Consider the following 16,355-nt stretch of genomic DNA (forward strand, 5'->3'; position numbering starts at 1 on the left):
GTTCCCCATCTATCCCTTCATCCAAATCGTTGATGAAGATGTTGAAGAGTACTGGGCCCAGAACAGAGCCCTGGGGCACCCCACTACACACTTCCCTCCATATAGATGCAGTTCCATTGAGGACCACTCGCTGAGTACGGCCGGTCAGCCAGCTACGGATCCATCTGGTGGTGGTTCTGTCTACCCCACATTTTTCTATCTTGTCAAGTAGTAGGTTGTGATCTACTTTATCAAATGCCTTACTGAAGTCCAAGTAAATTATGTCCACAGCATTCCTCTGATCCACTAATTTTGTCACTTGGTCAAAGAATGCAATAAGATTTGTCTGGCATGATCTATTTTTGACAAACCCATGTTGGCTTTTAGTAATGACTTTGTTTGCCTCTAGGTGTTCGTTGATTCGTTGTTTGATTATCTTTTCCAGGATCTTCCCAGGTATTGAGGTCAGGCTGATAGGTCTGTAATTTCCTGGATCCATTTTTTTTCCTTTTTTGAGGATGGGAACTACATCAGCTCTTTTCCAGTCCTCTGGTAGTTCCCCTGTGTTCCAGGATCTTTGAAAAATATAGTTCAGTGGCTCCGATATCACATCTGCCAGTTCCTTGAGAACTCTGGGGTGTAATCCGTCTGGTCCTGGCGATTTGAACTCATCTAGGCTGGACAGGTGCTCACTAACGATTTTCTTGCCTATCTTAACTTGTGTTTCTGTTTTGTTTTTTGTGGCACTATTTTTGATAGGTTGGTCTGTTTTTTCCCTTTGTGTAAAGACAGATGCAAAAAATGAGTTAAATAGTTCTGCTTTCTCCCTGTTGCTTGTCACCTTCTTGCCACTTCCACCCACTAATGGACCAATCATTTCCTTCACTTTTTTCTTGTTTTTTACATGTTGAAAGAAGCTTTTTTTGTTATTTTTGACTTTGGTCGCAAGCCTTAGTTCATTTTGAGCCTTGGCTTTCTTCACTTCATCTTTGCAGGCTCGGGCTATTTGCTGATATTCTGACTTAGTTATGTTCCCCTCTTTCCACTTTCTATACTTGTCCTTTTTATCTTTCAATTTGTCAGAGAGTTCTTTATGCAGCCATGCTGGTTTCTTTTGAGAGCTGTTATTTTTCCTCTTTGTTGGTATTGTGCTAGACTGTGCTTTTATTATCTCATTTTTCAAAATTTCCCAAGCTTCTTGAGTTGTTTTCCCCTTGAGGATTCTCATCCATGGAATCCTTCCCAAGCCCTCTCTAAGTTTATTGAAATTAGCTCTCTTGAAGTCCAAGACTCTAGTTTGACTGTGTTCTATTGGTTGTGCTTCTATAATGTTGAATTCTAATATTGCATGATCACTTCCTCCCAGGGTTCCTATGGCTCCAACACCGTCTATCATTTCATCTCTGTTAGTGAGAATTAGATCCCCTGGGCTGATCACAATCCGATTAGAATTAGATGGAAGGGGCAATAAAACACGAGGAGATGGACTCTAAAAAGGGCAATCTTAAATCATAAAGAATTCAAATCAAAATTAGAAGAACAATTGGATCTGTTTTTTAAGTCAAACAAGAAGGAGGATACAAATTGCCAAAATCTATGGGATACAACCAAAGCCTACATGAGAGGCGTTGTAATTTCTTATATGGCTAGGCAACATAAAATCAAAACACAACGCCAAAGACAACTAGAAGAAGAACTACGTAAAGTTGAGGATAACCTGCAAAATGAACCACAAAGATGTGATTTGAAACAACAGATTGATTTAATTAAACATAAGATGGATATTATTATGAAGGAAGATCTAGGACAGCAGATAAAACGTACTAAACAAAATTTCTTTGAAAACGCCAATAAACCAGGGAGATGGTTGGCTTACAAAATCAAAAAACATAACAATAAGCAGAGGATTACTAAATTTTATAACGTCAAAGGTGATATGGTATGCCAGAACGAAGGAAAAAAGCTAGTGGCATATGAGTTTTATAAGAATTTATACAAGGACGACGAAAAGAGAAATAACTATGACATAGTACAGTATTTACAATTAGTCGATTTACCCAAGGTGCCAGAAGAATTTAAAACTCTTCTAAATAAAGAGATAACACATTTAGACTCTCGGTTGCAATTAAGAAACAGAAGAATAATAAAGCACCTGGGCCAGATGTTATACCTGCAGAAATGTATAAAATTGCACAAGAATCTTTAAGCCCAATGCTGTTGGACTTATTCAATGAGGTTTTAACCCAAGCTAAAATACCAGCTACATGGGAAGAAGCCTTCCTCACTTTGATTCCTAAAGAAACCACAGACCTGACGCAAATTAAGAACTATAGATCCATTTCTCTTTTGAATTCGGATTACAAGATTTTCATGGCAATAATGGCACAAAGATTTGAAAGGTTTTTAGTGGATTTTATACATACTGATCAAAACGGCTTTCTATCTAAAAGATATATAAGAAACAATATTAGGACTGTTTTGGACATATTGGAATATTATGAAGTACATAATGAAAAGCAAATGTGTTTAATTTTTCTTGATGCACAAAAAGCATTCGACAATGTAAAATGGGATTTTATGTTTAACCAATTACTGTATATGGACTTTGGGGAAAATTTTTTAAATATGTTTAAATCAGTTTATTCTAAGCAGGTGGCCAAAGTAATAATCAATGGAGAATTGACCGAGAGTTTCCAAATTCAAAAAGGCACGAGGCAAGGTTGCCCACTATCACCATTGTTATTTATATTATCTCTTGAGGTATTAACTAGAGCAATCCGGCAAGATGAACAGATCCAAGGTTTAGAAATCAAGAAAGAGACATTTAAAATACAAGCCTTTGCAGATGATTTAGTTTTTATAATTGAAGAACCACTACAATCAGGGACTAGACTGATGGAAACATTGAATAGATACGGGGAAATAGCAGGTTTAAAGATAAATAAAGAAAAAACTAAAATGCTCGTCAAAAATATGACTAAAATACAGAAAAATGAATTGTTTGACAGAATTGGTGTTCAAATCACAAATAAAATTAGATATTTAGGGATACAACTGACTGCCAAATGCGCTACGCTTAAAAGGGATAACTACAATAAGTTAATAGAACAGATTCAAAAAGATTTTGATATTTGGACTAACCTACAGCTCTCTTTTATGGGTAGAATTGCGGTGATCAAAATGAATGTGTTGCCAAAAATCTTATTTTTGTTCCAATGTATACCTATAAAATTAGACAAGAAATTTTTTCAAAATTTGAATAAAATGATGTGTAAATTCATTTGGCAAGGAAAAAGAGCAAGGATTAAATTAAAATTACTGCAGAACTCAAAGGAAAGGGGGGGATTTGGTCTTCCAGACTTGGAGAAATATTACCAGGCCGCAGCATTAGTATGGGTAAGAGATTGGATATTACTAAAAAACAGGAGACTATTATGTCTGGAGGTCCATGACCTACAAATAGGATGGCATGCCATATTATGGGATCATAAATATAAAGTACATAAATATTTTCGAAGTCACTATATTAGGCAAGCTCTTATTGATGTATGGATAAAAATTTGGCAACCAAATTATACCCAAGTACCCACTTGGATCTCACCGTTAGAAATATATGTACACTCAAAATTTACTCAATTAGACAAGACCATAACATATAAAAACATTTTAGATGAAAGAGGGGAATTGAAATCCAGGAAAACCATCCACGATGAAGGGATAGAATTAGAATGGTGGGCATACCTGCAACTGCAGGCGAGATATCAGAAAGACAAAAAAGAGTTAGGCATTAAATTAGAACCAATAGAATTGGATAAAATAATTTTGGGGTCGGAGGATAAAATGATTAAAAAATTATACTACTATTTGCTAGATCAGGCAATACGAGGAACAAGTAAAAGTGACAATGTTGAATTGGGGCAAGGACTTTGGTCTTAATTTTGATCTGCACATATGGCAAGAACTATGGGCAAGAAACAAGAAACTTACTTTGGCCACCTCTTACAAAGAGAACCTTTACAAAATGTTTTATAGATGGCATCTCCCACCCACAAGATTGTCTAAAATGTATACCAATGTTTCCCCTAAATGTTGGAAATGTAATTTGAAAAGCGGAACTTACTATCATATGTGGTGGGAATGCACGCGAGCTTGTGATTTTTGGAATAGGATTAAAATATGGCTGGAAGAAATATTAGAGCAAGCGGTAGAACTAAAACCAGAACTCTTTCTATTAGGTTTAACTACGCAAAAGCACGACAAAGGTGTACTTTATTTAATGCTACACATTTTAACGGCTTCCAGGCTGGTTTTTGCTCAAAATTGGAGGAACAAGGGAACTCCAACAGAAGAAGAGATCCTGCATAAAATTCTATCATGTGCTGAGATGGACAGGCTTACAATGATTATGAAAGACAAAACAGAACACGAATACTTCGAAATCTGGGGCAAATTTTACCGTTGGTATGAAGAACTGCTCGGACTTCAAGTTAATGGTAGAATTAAAAGATATACATAACTGTACATATAATTGTATATATAATTGCATTGTATAGAAGATGAGGCTCATATAGAGGTTAAGAACAATGTATTAAACTTTTGTACTATGATAGGAACTGATAGGAAAATTCACTCTGGAATGTCATGTTTGTCCATTGTTGTTTTAATTGTATTATGAATAAAAATATATTAAAAAAAAATAGAGCCATGGTGGCACAGTGGAATATAGTATTGCAGGCTATCTGTGCCGACTGCCAGCAGTTTAATCCTGACTTGACTCAGCCTTCCATCTTTCTGAGGTCAGTAAAATGAGGATACGGATTGTTGGGGGCAATATGCTGAATCTGTAAATCACAGAGAATGATTTACATGAAAATTAACTTGATTTTGTAATCTGACCATGTCAAATCTTACGCTTACTACCATCTAACAGGGCCTTCTGAAGAATTAATTGTCATCATAATTAATAATTAGAACTACTTTTTTCATAGGTTTTCTAATATTTACACCAATACTCTGGAAACACATCTATGATCAGATTTGATTAGTTATTGTTTTAAAATATTTCTTAACAACTTTTAACTTCTTAGGGACTTTTTTAGTTTGAGGATTTGTTTCAGTTATACTGATTTCAATGTTATAAGCTTCAAGGATTATATTCACTGATTAGAATTTTAATACAGTTAAATATATACACCAAGGTCATTGGTCACAGAAAATGGATTAAAAATATAACTAAAAGTATAAATCCATAAAATTCATGGGATAATAATGAAATGAGTTGGAGGATGGTGGCTCATTATTTCTGTTTGTCACCAAAAGTTCACTTGACAGAGAGATAATTGCAGACCAAAAGTTATGTCACTTATGATGAATGGAATGGAATGGAATAGAATAGAATAGAATAGAATACTTTATTAACCAAGTGTGATTGGGCACCAAAAAAATTTGTCTCCAGAGCAAAAGCTCCCAGTGTATATATGAACAACAAACCAATATGAGAAAATAGTTGAAAAGATGAGAAGGATAATAGTAATACAGCCACACCATGTGGGTAAATGTCCTTAGACATAAGACAGTGGTAATTAGATGTTCAGCAGAGTGATGGCTTGAAGGAAAAAACTGTCTTTGTGTCTAGTTGTTTTGACATGCAATTCCCAATAGCGGCATCCTGAGGGGACGAATTGAAACAGTTTATGTCCAGGATATGAGGGGTCTGTAGATATTTTCTCACTCTCTTTCTGACCTGTGCAGTATACAGGTTCTCAGTGGAAGGCAGTCTGGTTGCAATTATTTTTTCTGCAGTCATAACTATCAGTTGAAGTCTGTACATGTCCTGTTTGGTTGTTGTACCAAACCAGACATTTAGAGAAGTACAAATGACAGACTCAATAACTCTTCTGTAAACTGTATCATCATTTTCTGAAGCAGTCTGAATTTTATATGTTGATGTAGGAAGAACATTCTTTATTGTGTTTTTTAAATGATGGTTCTAATGTTAGGTGCCTACTTCAAATCCTTGGAGATTATAGAACCCAGAAACTTGAATGTCTCTACTACTGATACTGTGTTCTCTAATATTGTAAGAGCTGGTAGAATAGGAGGCTCCTCCTAAACTAAAATCCACTATCATTGCTACAGTTTTAAGTGTAAGGATTGGCAGGCACATTTGATTTATTCATACAATGAAATACATACTTACTGGATCAGACGCACCACTGTGTATGTCATTCTGGGTGGCTTCACACACTTATGAGAAACTTGTGACATGGCTCTTGGCTGTTTCTACTCATCCTTGATTTGACAAGGAAGAAAAAAGGTACTTTCCTATTGCTCATTTCCTTTCCAGCCAATACTTTGCACTATCATAATTTTTAGATATGCTGCTATAAAACCCTTATCAGCATTCTTCCCAGCCGCTGTTGCATATGGAACCTTACACCATACAGAATCATGAAATAACCTTACTAAATCTCACATAAAGTCTTTATACTGATGCCACTGTCCCCTTTGAGGAAACAAATGCCCACAAAAGGGGGATTTTCTTAATCTTTTCATTTGTTTTTCTGTCTGATCCACTTTTTTCCTTTATCCACCAGCATTTGTGGACAGGGGCAGAATTTATCCGAAGGACTGCTGGGTCTTTCCCTATACTGAATTGCTATTCCTCCAGTTGTTGCTGGAGTTGTGCAGTTATTGAATGACACAGACCTGCTGGGCTCAGAAATAAAAACACCATCCAAAGCCAGCAGGGGTGGAGCTGTGTGGCTCAGAGATATGGCCAGCAGAATGAAATTAATGGCTGGTTGCTATGGTGCTGAGACACCAGAATCATTCCTTATTAATGTCAATGAGGTCTTTCGTTGGAGTTGTTTTTAACTGAAAAGGCTAGCGAAAGCCAGAAAGAGAGTGGTAATTCTGCCACTGCGCAAAGCAGAAGGAAGGCCAAGGGATTTTTAAGGCTTGCCCTTTGCTCTTGGAGATGGAAATGAAGAGGAAAGGTTTCATCCTAATCACTTTTTGTCCCGATTGCATAGCAATAACGGCAGGTCTTAAAACACTTTCAAAATAAAATTACATTTTAATGCTTTTATCCCATTTATGTTCCTAGGCGTCCAAAAGACCCATTCCACTGCTCAGGTGAGTCCTAATGAAAATTCCCAAAACAAATTTGATTGTCCATGGTCATTCCTACTGGTTACCTTAAGAATATGGCATTTTTATTCACTATGCTGGAGTACAGTCAGATCTGCATAGGACAAATCTGAATATCACCACAGTATGGATAACAGAGACCAGGCCATCTCTGTGTAGGAGAGGCTGCAACTAGCAGAAATTATTTCATATCAGAAATGCCAATTGAACGTCTAAATTTAACATCTCAGTTGTGCTGAAAACTAGGTCCTTCATGGGAAAAGTGAGAACAACTGATACACTACTATCTTTCAGTTTAGACAAACCCTCTTTTCTGTATTGTCAATATTATCTTTCCTTTTCTTACGTGTTCATTACATAAAAGCATTTCCAGACAAAGTCACCCTTCTGGTTTTATTTCATTATCTGTAACAAATTGCAATCCTAGTTGGTCAGTTCAAGAACTTTTGCATACTCTCACTTGCTACGCTATTTCTTTGATCGGTAGATAACAAATATCTTCCTCTCATATTCACCCAATCGTGTCAGGAAAGAAAGTGAGAGTGTATTGATGCCTCACCTCAGATACCACACAGTTGAGTTGGAATATTTGTCCCTCTCCTTCAACTTGCCGTATGCAGAGTTTGCATACCAACTCCAGCGTGTTCAGGCTGAATCTTTCTAGGGTGAAGGTACAATGCAAATTTCTTTGACATCCACTCCAGATGTGGTAAAAGGGAATTTCCTGGAGAAGAAATAATACTGATAATAAAAATGAATTTCTGATTTTTCACTTAGTCAAATCTATGTTGGACATAAATCTAAAGTGACTAGGTTAGTGTAATAATTGATCAAATATAATTAAGAGTAGAATGGAAGGAAATAAAAGAGTAATAATTCCATAACAAAATACATAAATAAGGTAAGTGTATATTTAACATGGTGTTCTCCAGACAAACATACTCCAGAATTTTAACCATAACCTGGGAATTCTGGGAACAAAAATCTCCATTCTTTCCAATGGTATCTGAGATCCTAAAACAAGAAAAAGTTTCTAACTTAGATTTAATTTAATGTCAATTTACTGATTTTTATATAACTGATATTTATTAAATTCCCACCACTGCATTTTTATGTAAATTTCCAAATAGATTTTTATTGTTATATAATATTTGCATTATAAAAAAGAGATTAATTCTTGGAATTAACAGCAATGTAACCAGGTAGGCAGGCAGATGGATTCTAGCTAAGATATAGCTGTTTCATTTGTTGTTAAAAATATGTATTATTTCATATACAATAGTTTTCCTTACTCTACACTATCAAATATTTCTTTATTGTTTGTGTAATCATTATATGAATTGTCAACTACAGATTTTATTTATTTTTATTCCGCCTTATTATTTTATAAGTAATGCAAGGCAGCGAGCATACATTATACTTCTACCTTCTCTATTTTCTCCACAATAAGAAACCTGTGAGGTAGTTTGGGCTAAGAGAGTGATTGGCCCAAAGTCACCAATCTGGCTTCCATGCTTAAGGTGGGACTAGAACTCACAGTCTCCTGGTTTATAGGCCAGCATTCTAACCACTCACCATACTGACTCTCTCACTTAAAGGTAACATTCAAGATCTGTGGAAATGTGATGGTACACCTTTAAATAATTATTATCAGGACAAAATGTAAGAATTGAACTAGGCCAAGAGACATTTTGTTTCTCATTAGCCAACTGGACTTTGAGATACTTACAAGTAGGAATCTGAGTCTGAAATACTCTCAAACAACAGATAACAGTAAGCCATTAAGAATAATAATACTTGGCAGATCTGTCTTCTATTGGTGTTACTTATTTTTTTTTAAATAAAACTAGCTAAGTTAGTGGCTATCATCACATCTTGTGATAATTCCACAGGTTAATTATACATGGTTCAGTCATATAGTCTATTAGTCCACTGGTTCTTTTTCACATACGAGGTTAGCGATACTTTTGTCTCAATATGCATCAGTTTACACTTACTTAAATGAAACAGATATGCTATTAGGTTGACCCTTCATCCAGTTTAAAGGGATCACATTGCTATCAGTTTGATATCTTTGGCAAACTTGGCCTATTCACTGTGCATTCCTTATCAAGATCCTTTATGAGCATTTAAAAATACAAGCCCCAATACACATATCGAAAATGCAAAGTAGAATCATTTAACCAAACAACGTAGCAGCAGGTGTTAAACATTCTTTTATTCTTATCAAGTATTCAGCAATTTCAGAAATTCTATATTCCCATTTGACTTTGAAATACTGAATGATGCTTAATATTGCAAGACGGCTGATGAATTCTTCTAGAATTTGGCAATTCTTACCTGGTATTTTGCTAGTAGTTTACTCTTCCATAGGGAATGAGTAATATCATGAATAGATAAACGAAGATTATGAGTGCTACCCTTAAAATGTAAAGCCTTTGGGTCCTCCAATAATTGTCCACCCATTTGCCTCTCCAACTGCAGCACTTCCTGAGTGTTGGAAGAAATACAAAGTGCATTTAGCATGGGACTAAAAGAGTCATTGATAACATGTGAATTAAAACAAAGTTCTGCTCTATTCTGTGAAGTCAAGATCATTATAAATTCATTCATTCATTCAATTTTTATAGCACCCCACTTAACCAAGTGACTCTGGATGGCTTACAATTCTAAAACAACTTAAAACATATAAACAATAACATATAAAACAATAAACATACTCACAAAATAAATTAGTTCAAATAGCAGCTAGGATGATTAATCAACTAACAGTAAAACCAAGTAACAGGGCCCTTAAACACATTTGGCATTCCAGGCCCAGGTACATAGACAACTTTTTAAAGCTTTGCGAAAAGCCAACAGGGTTGGAGTCATTCTAATCTCTGAAGGGAGATACAGCAGAAAAAGTCCACCAGCTGTATCTCTGAAATATCTGCCAAAAAGACTCACCAACTGTATCTCTGAAACAATGTTATCAGCTACTATGTTTTATAGGTGAAAGGAAATTTGAACCCAAATCTCATTGTTCTAAGCTTGGTTATCTGAGCTGTATACTGAAGCATTATATACTCATAATTGACTCGTAAATAGGCTATGAACTGAGTAGCCCAAGAAAAACATTTTGCACCAGGAAAGACTGATTGCTTTAGATAGGCTTTACAAGGATGACACCTCTTATACCTCAGCTGGCTGAAGAATTCTGGGAGTTGTAGTCCACAAGTCATAAAAGGGCCAAGTTTGAAGACCCTTGTGTTATTCAAACCAGTTATAGGACATGGCCAGAATTTGGTCAACATGGTAAGATAAGGACTATATATGGTCCTATTCTGATTCAAACAGGAAATTACTTGATAGGATGAATTGTACTATATATTACAATGATTTTGCAAATTGATCCCCCAAATCAAAATTAATGTAATTTCTATTTGAATGTTCATTTGGCCAAGAGGGGTCTTTTTCTGTACAGGTAAAGGCTGCACTTCATATATGAAGGTAAAAAGGGACTTCAGGGTACATGTGTAACACCTGTCACAACTCCTGGAACTAAACTCATCTTCTGGCATTGCTGTGCAGCTGCTTGGTCCTGGGAAAAGATGTAACCATTTCAAGGACTTTCAGATAGGTGCAAAAGTCCTGTTAATTAGTTGATTGGACTTTACAAATCACACTCACAGTTTTTCCCCATGTATGCACGCACACTCCATACATAAAAGAAAGGAAAATATGCCTTTTCAAAAAACATGCAAAATCATTATGATGATCATGCTCACAAACTATTTAGCATAACTGAGAAGGCTGTTGTCTCCAACTAACCTGAGAATTCGTAAAGTCAAAATATTGTTTGCATTTAAATGGGGGCTGAGGGGAGCCTAATTAGAAAGCTTTTAGAATTACATTTTGCCAGTCAGTTTTAGCTTATTGTAAGAACACCTTAATTATCGTGTGAAGATGCCTAAAAACCAAAGCGATAATAATTTGATTGCTATCAATGTTAATTACACCCAAATTATAGTCCTGAGTTGTGAGAAGGAAGATTTTCTGTATCTCCTTATGGTAGTTCACTGATATATTCCTCATATAGTCTACAGTTATGCATAATTAAGATTCACTTAAACAGGAAAAATTAATAACACTATGATCGTTATTATCTAGTAATTCTACTCACCTTTTCAAAGCAATTCAATACAAACTTGAAAGGAAGATGGGTATGGGTATACAGTATTTCTAGTTCCATGTTACAAACATGGAACGAACATTTTAAGGTTTTCTTTGCTTCCCCCCCCCTAAACTTGGAAAAATTGACATTAGGGATTTTTCTGAGTGAATAAGGGAATGGATAACAGAAAGAATAAAGTTTTTTCTTGGTTAATGTATTGGATTACATGCAGGAAGAATTAGATTCAAGTCCAGTTTGAACCATCAAGGCTGATTACGTAACACTACTAATAATTGTGTAATACTAATAAGTAACTTTACTTGGAACAGCTTGCATCCTGAGACAATACCTTTACATCATCAACATCTGCCTATCCCAGGGTCCTTGGGACAAATTTGGTAGTGTCAGGCTTGAATAAAACGCCAAATCCACTCTGAACATCTGGCTGACTATGTGACCAACATAACAGCAATAATAGTGCTTTTTTTTTTTTGCTAAACTTCAAAACAATTTTAGCATGTTTTAGCTTACTCAGAAGAAACATGTAGCATTATAAGATTCAGAGGGCTGATTTAATCTGAAAACCTTACAGTGGTTATATGGTGCCTTGCTATTTTTTGTCAGGACACATGTTTGACATAAACTTAAATAAGTAGGCACTTGTACTGCTAACTTCTTTTAAGACACCTATCTTTACTTTCATCTAATGTTACAGTACTAAAAACAGCTATGAAGGGACCTGCTGTTTGGATACAGGTTTATGGAAGTTTGCTTGAAGGTCTCCTTGGTGCTATGCACAACACTCCCGGAATGTACTATGACTTGCCAAATGCTTCATAATGCTTCTGTTGTCTTGCCTGGTCAAATGTATGGTAAAGTATGATACGGGGCCTTTATGCTGTTCAGTTCCAGAATAAGGCTATATAAGTAAACTTTGGATTTATTTAATTGGACTGGAATATATTAACTTGTATATTATTATACATTATGCTCATTTTTACATTAATCAATATAACATTAAAAATAGGATGTGGTTCTATGTTAAGTATCTGAATTCCTAAAAACCATTTGGCTCCACGGAAAACCCAAAAACGTTGGAACAGTTTCACAGACTTCCTTGCATAAGCCAGAGGCTAGCTCCCTCTATTACTAATTCTCAGAAAACATTTGTTTGCACATAAAAAGTCTAGAGAATATGAGAAAACGCCTACTGATTCTGTGGGCCAAAATGGGCAGATAAGAAAAAATAATTTATCTCTAAGAGACTAAAACCTTGACACTGCTCAGAACTTAATCCCCTTTTAATGAGTTTGAAATGCAAGCAATAATATTCTAATGAATAAAATGCAGTAATTTTCTAACAAGCCGTCAGATACTGCCCAAAAAAACCCCACATGTGGTTCAGAAAAGCTTTGCCAGCTTGTATTCTATTGCTACAGGCAGATAATTGTTTGTAAAAGTTTTAAGATCATATGGCACTATCAGGTTTGGTCTATTGTTTCTATTCAAACAGGGGCTGTATGTTTTTGAAGCACTTTAAAGCCCTAAAATTGCTGTGGTAAGGTGCCAGACTAAAGAGGATTTTTTAAAAAGCTATTTTCTTTTGCCTTTAAAGATGTATATGACTTGTTTTTATTGTTCTGTAGAGTCCTTGTTGTTCTCCAAACTTGATTGTTTGCTTGCACACATTTCATTACCCCAGTAGAGAACATCATTATGAAAGCACCAAGGACTACATAGTTAACACTGAATTACAGATATTCTCTTCTACTTTACAGTTTTATCAAATGTTTCCTTACTGTATTTAAAACAGACGCAGAAGTCATACCATTATCCATTAAGTAACACACCCTGACCACTGTGTTAACTGAGAGACACAATGTAAACAGTGTATTATAACAGCGTATTACCATTATTACCAGTGGTGCAATAGTAATAGCAATAGAACAACAATAATTTTTGTTCTATAAAAGGCATTGCCAATGTCATTTGGAGTCACATGGATTTGCAAGCAATGCGCAACAATTCAGTTTTAGGAAGACTTTATGGATATATTTACTAAACCATTATGTAAACCCACTGAGAAAAATCCACTCAATAGACAACCTACAAGTAAAGACTGAGATATCAATAATGGTATGCTTAATGATGGAGATTATAACTGCACCATAGATTCCAACTACAAAAGAGTTGGAGCTGTACCTGTCAGTGCAGAAACCCTGCTGTGAATTAGTTGAACTCACATGAATGAATAAGATTGTGTGTATGAATAGAGAAAGCAGCAATGCTGGATCATTTGTGTTGCAAATTCTCAGTGCAAACACTGCAGACAAAGTTATCTAACTAAGCAATACAACAGCAAGCATTGCATTAACAACCCCGGAGGTTCTTTTATCATTATAAAGTATTTACAAAGAGGCATTTATATGTTTTGTTCCTCTGGGGAACTGGCACTTTGCATCAAAAATACATGAACCAGCAATTAAATTTTTGAGCACCTTATGGCCTTTTAATAATGCAAATATTGTGGAATCCAGATTACACTGCAGGTAGACAAAAGAATAAGGCATTCTGGGAAAAGAATTCACTTATAGTGTGAGTGAAAGGATGATGAAAAGGGCATTGTTACATTTTAATCTGTATTTTTTTTGTCTTACTCATCTCCATCTTTTGTTATAAAAGATATTAATGGACATTTGTAAGTAATCAAAAGTAAAGTCCACAAGTAAATATTAAAGCAATAATGGTAAGGATAACAACAACAACAACAGCAGCAGCACCATCAAACATCCAACAAACATGGAACTGCCCATATACTCAGACACTACCTTAACAGCTCTTAGGTCCTTTGTTGGGACTTGAACTGTTAAGTTTTTACCAGTCCCAGACTGTGAATCAAACCAAAGATTAAATCTTAAGTAATAACAGCAGCAATGGCAAGAAAAGGAGAAGGAAGGAGAAACCATGATAATATCAAAAATGAAAATTACTTTAAGGGCATCTTGGGTGTCATCCAGACAGTAGACACGAATGTTGTATTCCAAGGATGAGCAGATCAGTGGCCCAAATATGGCCAGCTTCAGACGTTTTGTGGCTGCTTTGGTGACTGACTGCCCTACTAAGGCATAGGTGCTAAGAGTTTCTGTGAGGATATGGCACGCCTCTGGATCCAACTGGATATAACATGGAGTAGTGAAGTTTTCTTCTCCAACTGCTACTACATCCTGAAAAGATAAAAGACAATATAATAAGAACAATTTAATGGCTTGGAAAATGTTGACAACACTGCTTCTGTGCATACCATTTATGGAGTAAAATTGTTTTTCCAGTTATAATACCATGGAGACATGTAAAATATTTGGAGAAATCTGAGAAAAACTGATACCAAGCAAAGTATTTCAGGAACTAGAATTCAAATAAATCAGGGATATACAGTAGCTTTCAAAATACTTGCTCACTTATTTACTGTATATTTGACTATTATTTATATAAAATGTTTTCCTAATATTTCAAGTATGGGTGGCCCCAACTTATTTTGATTTTCAGAAGCAAATTAAATTACTGTATGTTTCAAGCAGTTAACATTTTTCCATGCAAAGGATTCAAATCCAAAGCTGCTGGGTTTTTTTTTTTTTTTTGCGTTTAATGAGACTATAAGAAGAGAGACGTGAACCACACCTTGGCTACAAGACAGTCCATATAACATGGGAATCCTGGATAATCCTGATTAAAAAAAAATTAAAGAGAACGAAAGAAGAAGGCTCTTGTTTTATTAATGAAAGAAAATGCCTCCTGGAATTTTTAATTAATTATCCCATCTGTATTATTTTTTATAAATAATGCAAGATGGTGAACATATTTAATAGTCTTTCCTCCTCTTTTCCTCACAACAGCCATCTTGTGAAGTGAGTCAAGTTGAGAGAGAGTGACTGGCCCAAATTTACTCAACTAGCTTTCATACTTAAGTTAGGAATGTCAAGAGTGCCACTGAAAGCACTGTGAAATAATAATAATAATAATAATAAATCTATTTATTCAAGTAATTATAGTCATTGGATCATTGCATTTTATTACCACAAAATGCACATGATCCAAAGATGCAATATTATGTGGAGAAAAAAATAGGAGCTTGGATCACTTTCCCACAATTTTTAAGCCGTATTCCAATTAGATTAATCCATCAGACTCAAGAGATGCAAAAGCACTTGTGTCAGTGGTTTTGGAAGCCACCAGTTAATCTGAGGGACTGAAAAGGGGGAAATTGACAACTTGTAACAATGGATACAGAGGTCTAATGTTAAATCCTCTCATCCTCACAATGACTCAGGTTATTTAGACAAGCACTTGGTATATATTGGAGACAGACATGGTTAAAAACGGGCAAGTGGAGAAGATTGAAGTGGGATCTAACTTTGCTGGGATCGTGTATGAGAAGAGAAATGGAGGGAAGAGTTAAATGCATCATCAGTTTAGAATCTTTGTGTTGCCACAAGAGATCCAAGTACACCCCCCCCCAAATTCTATTGACCTTTATTTAATGCCAATTTATTGTTGATTTCTAACATATTGCTGACTTCTCTGATGATGACATAACAGATCAAGGAGATGAAAACTTTATCATGATCACTAATGCTTTAGGAATGTCTAGACCCAGCCAGATCAATCACAAAAGAGGCACTCTCTTTTCCATAACTGAAAACAAAATATCCCTATGTCAAAAGAAGACAACACTGGCAACAGCAAAATGCACTTATGAAAATGTGCTTTCATTGCCCAAACTCTACAGTTAGCTAGGAGACTGAGGTAGCCAGAAAGCATTAAAAACAGTCCATTTGAAAATATCTTCATATTCCTGATTGTCTTCTATAGAAGAGGAGTATAAAAGAGGACAAACAGAAGGAACAAATATCTAGTTAAACTAAGGAGAAAATATACAAAAGAAAGAAAGGAATAAGATATGGTGTCAGAAGCTTGTTCAAGATTGCATGCTCACATGTACAACAAGAGATTGTACCAAAATAATGAGTACAGATAACCCAATTCCGACTACAGCAGCAAAAGTTTTCTG

General features: G+C 35.4%; 1 protein-coding gene across 2 annotated transcripts in view; it reads right to left on the reverse strand.

The window, feature by feature from the left end:
* The window catches only part of UNC5C (unc-5 netrin receptor C), a 361,800-nt gene that overhangs the window by 20,241 nt on the left and 325,204 nt on the right, over window positions 1-16,355 (reverse strand). For both annotated transcript variants that reach the window (XM_039322862.1, XM_039322861.1), the window contains 3 exons: window positions 14,278-14,511; window positions 9,472-9,621; window positions 7,691-7,855 (listed from right to left, as the gene is read on the reverse strand). In XM_039322862.1, coding sequence (XP_039178796.1) covers window positions 7,691-7,855; window positions 9,472-9,621; window positions 14,278-14,511 — 549 coding nt within the window. The remainder of the gene's footprint in view (window positions 1-7,690; window positions 7,856-9,471; window positions 9,622-14,277; window positions 14,512-16,355) is intronic.

Source organism: Crotalus tigris, unplaced genomic scaffold (assembly GCF_016545835.1).
Source record: "Crotalus tigris isolate CLP2741 ecotype Arizona unplaced genomic scaffold, ASM1654583v1 scf7180000024151.2778019, whole genome shotgun sequence".
NCBI classification, from domain to species: Eukaryota; Metazoa; Chordata; class Lepidosauria; order Squamata; family Viperidae; genus Crotalus; species Crotalus tigris.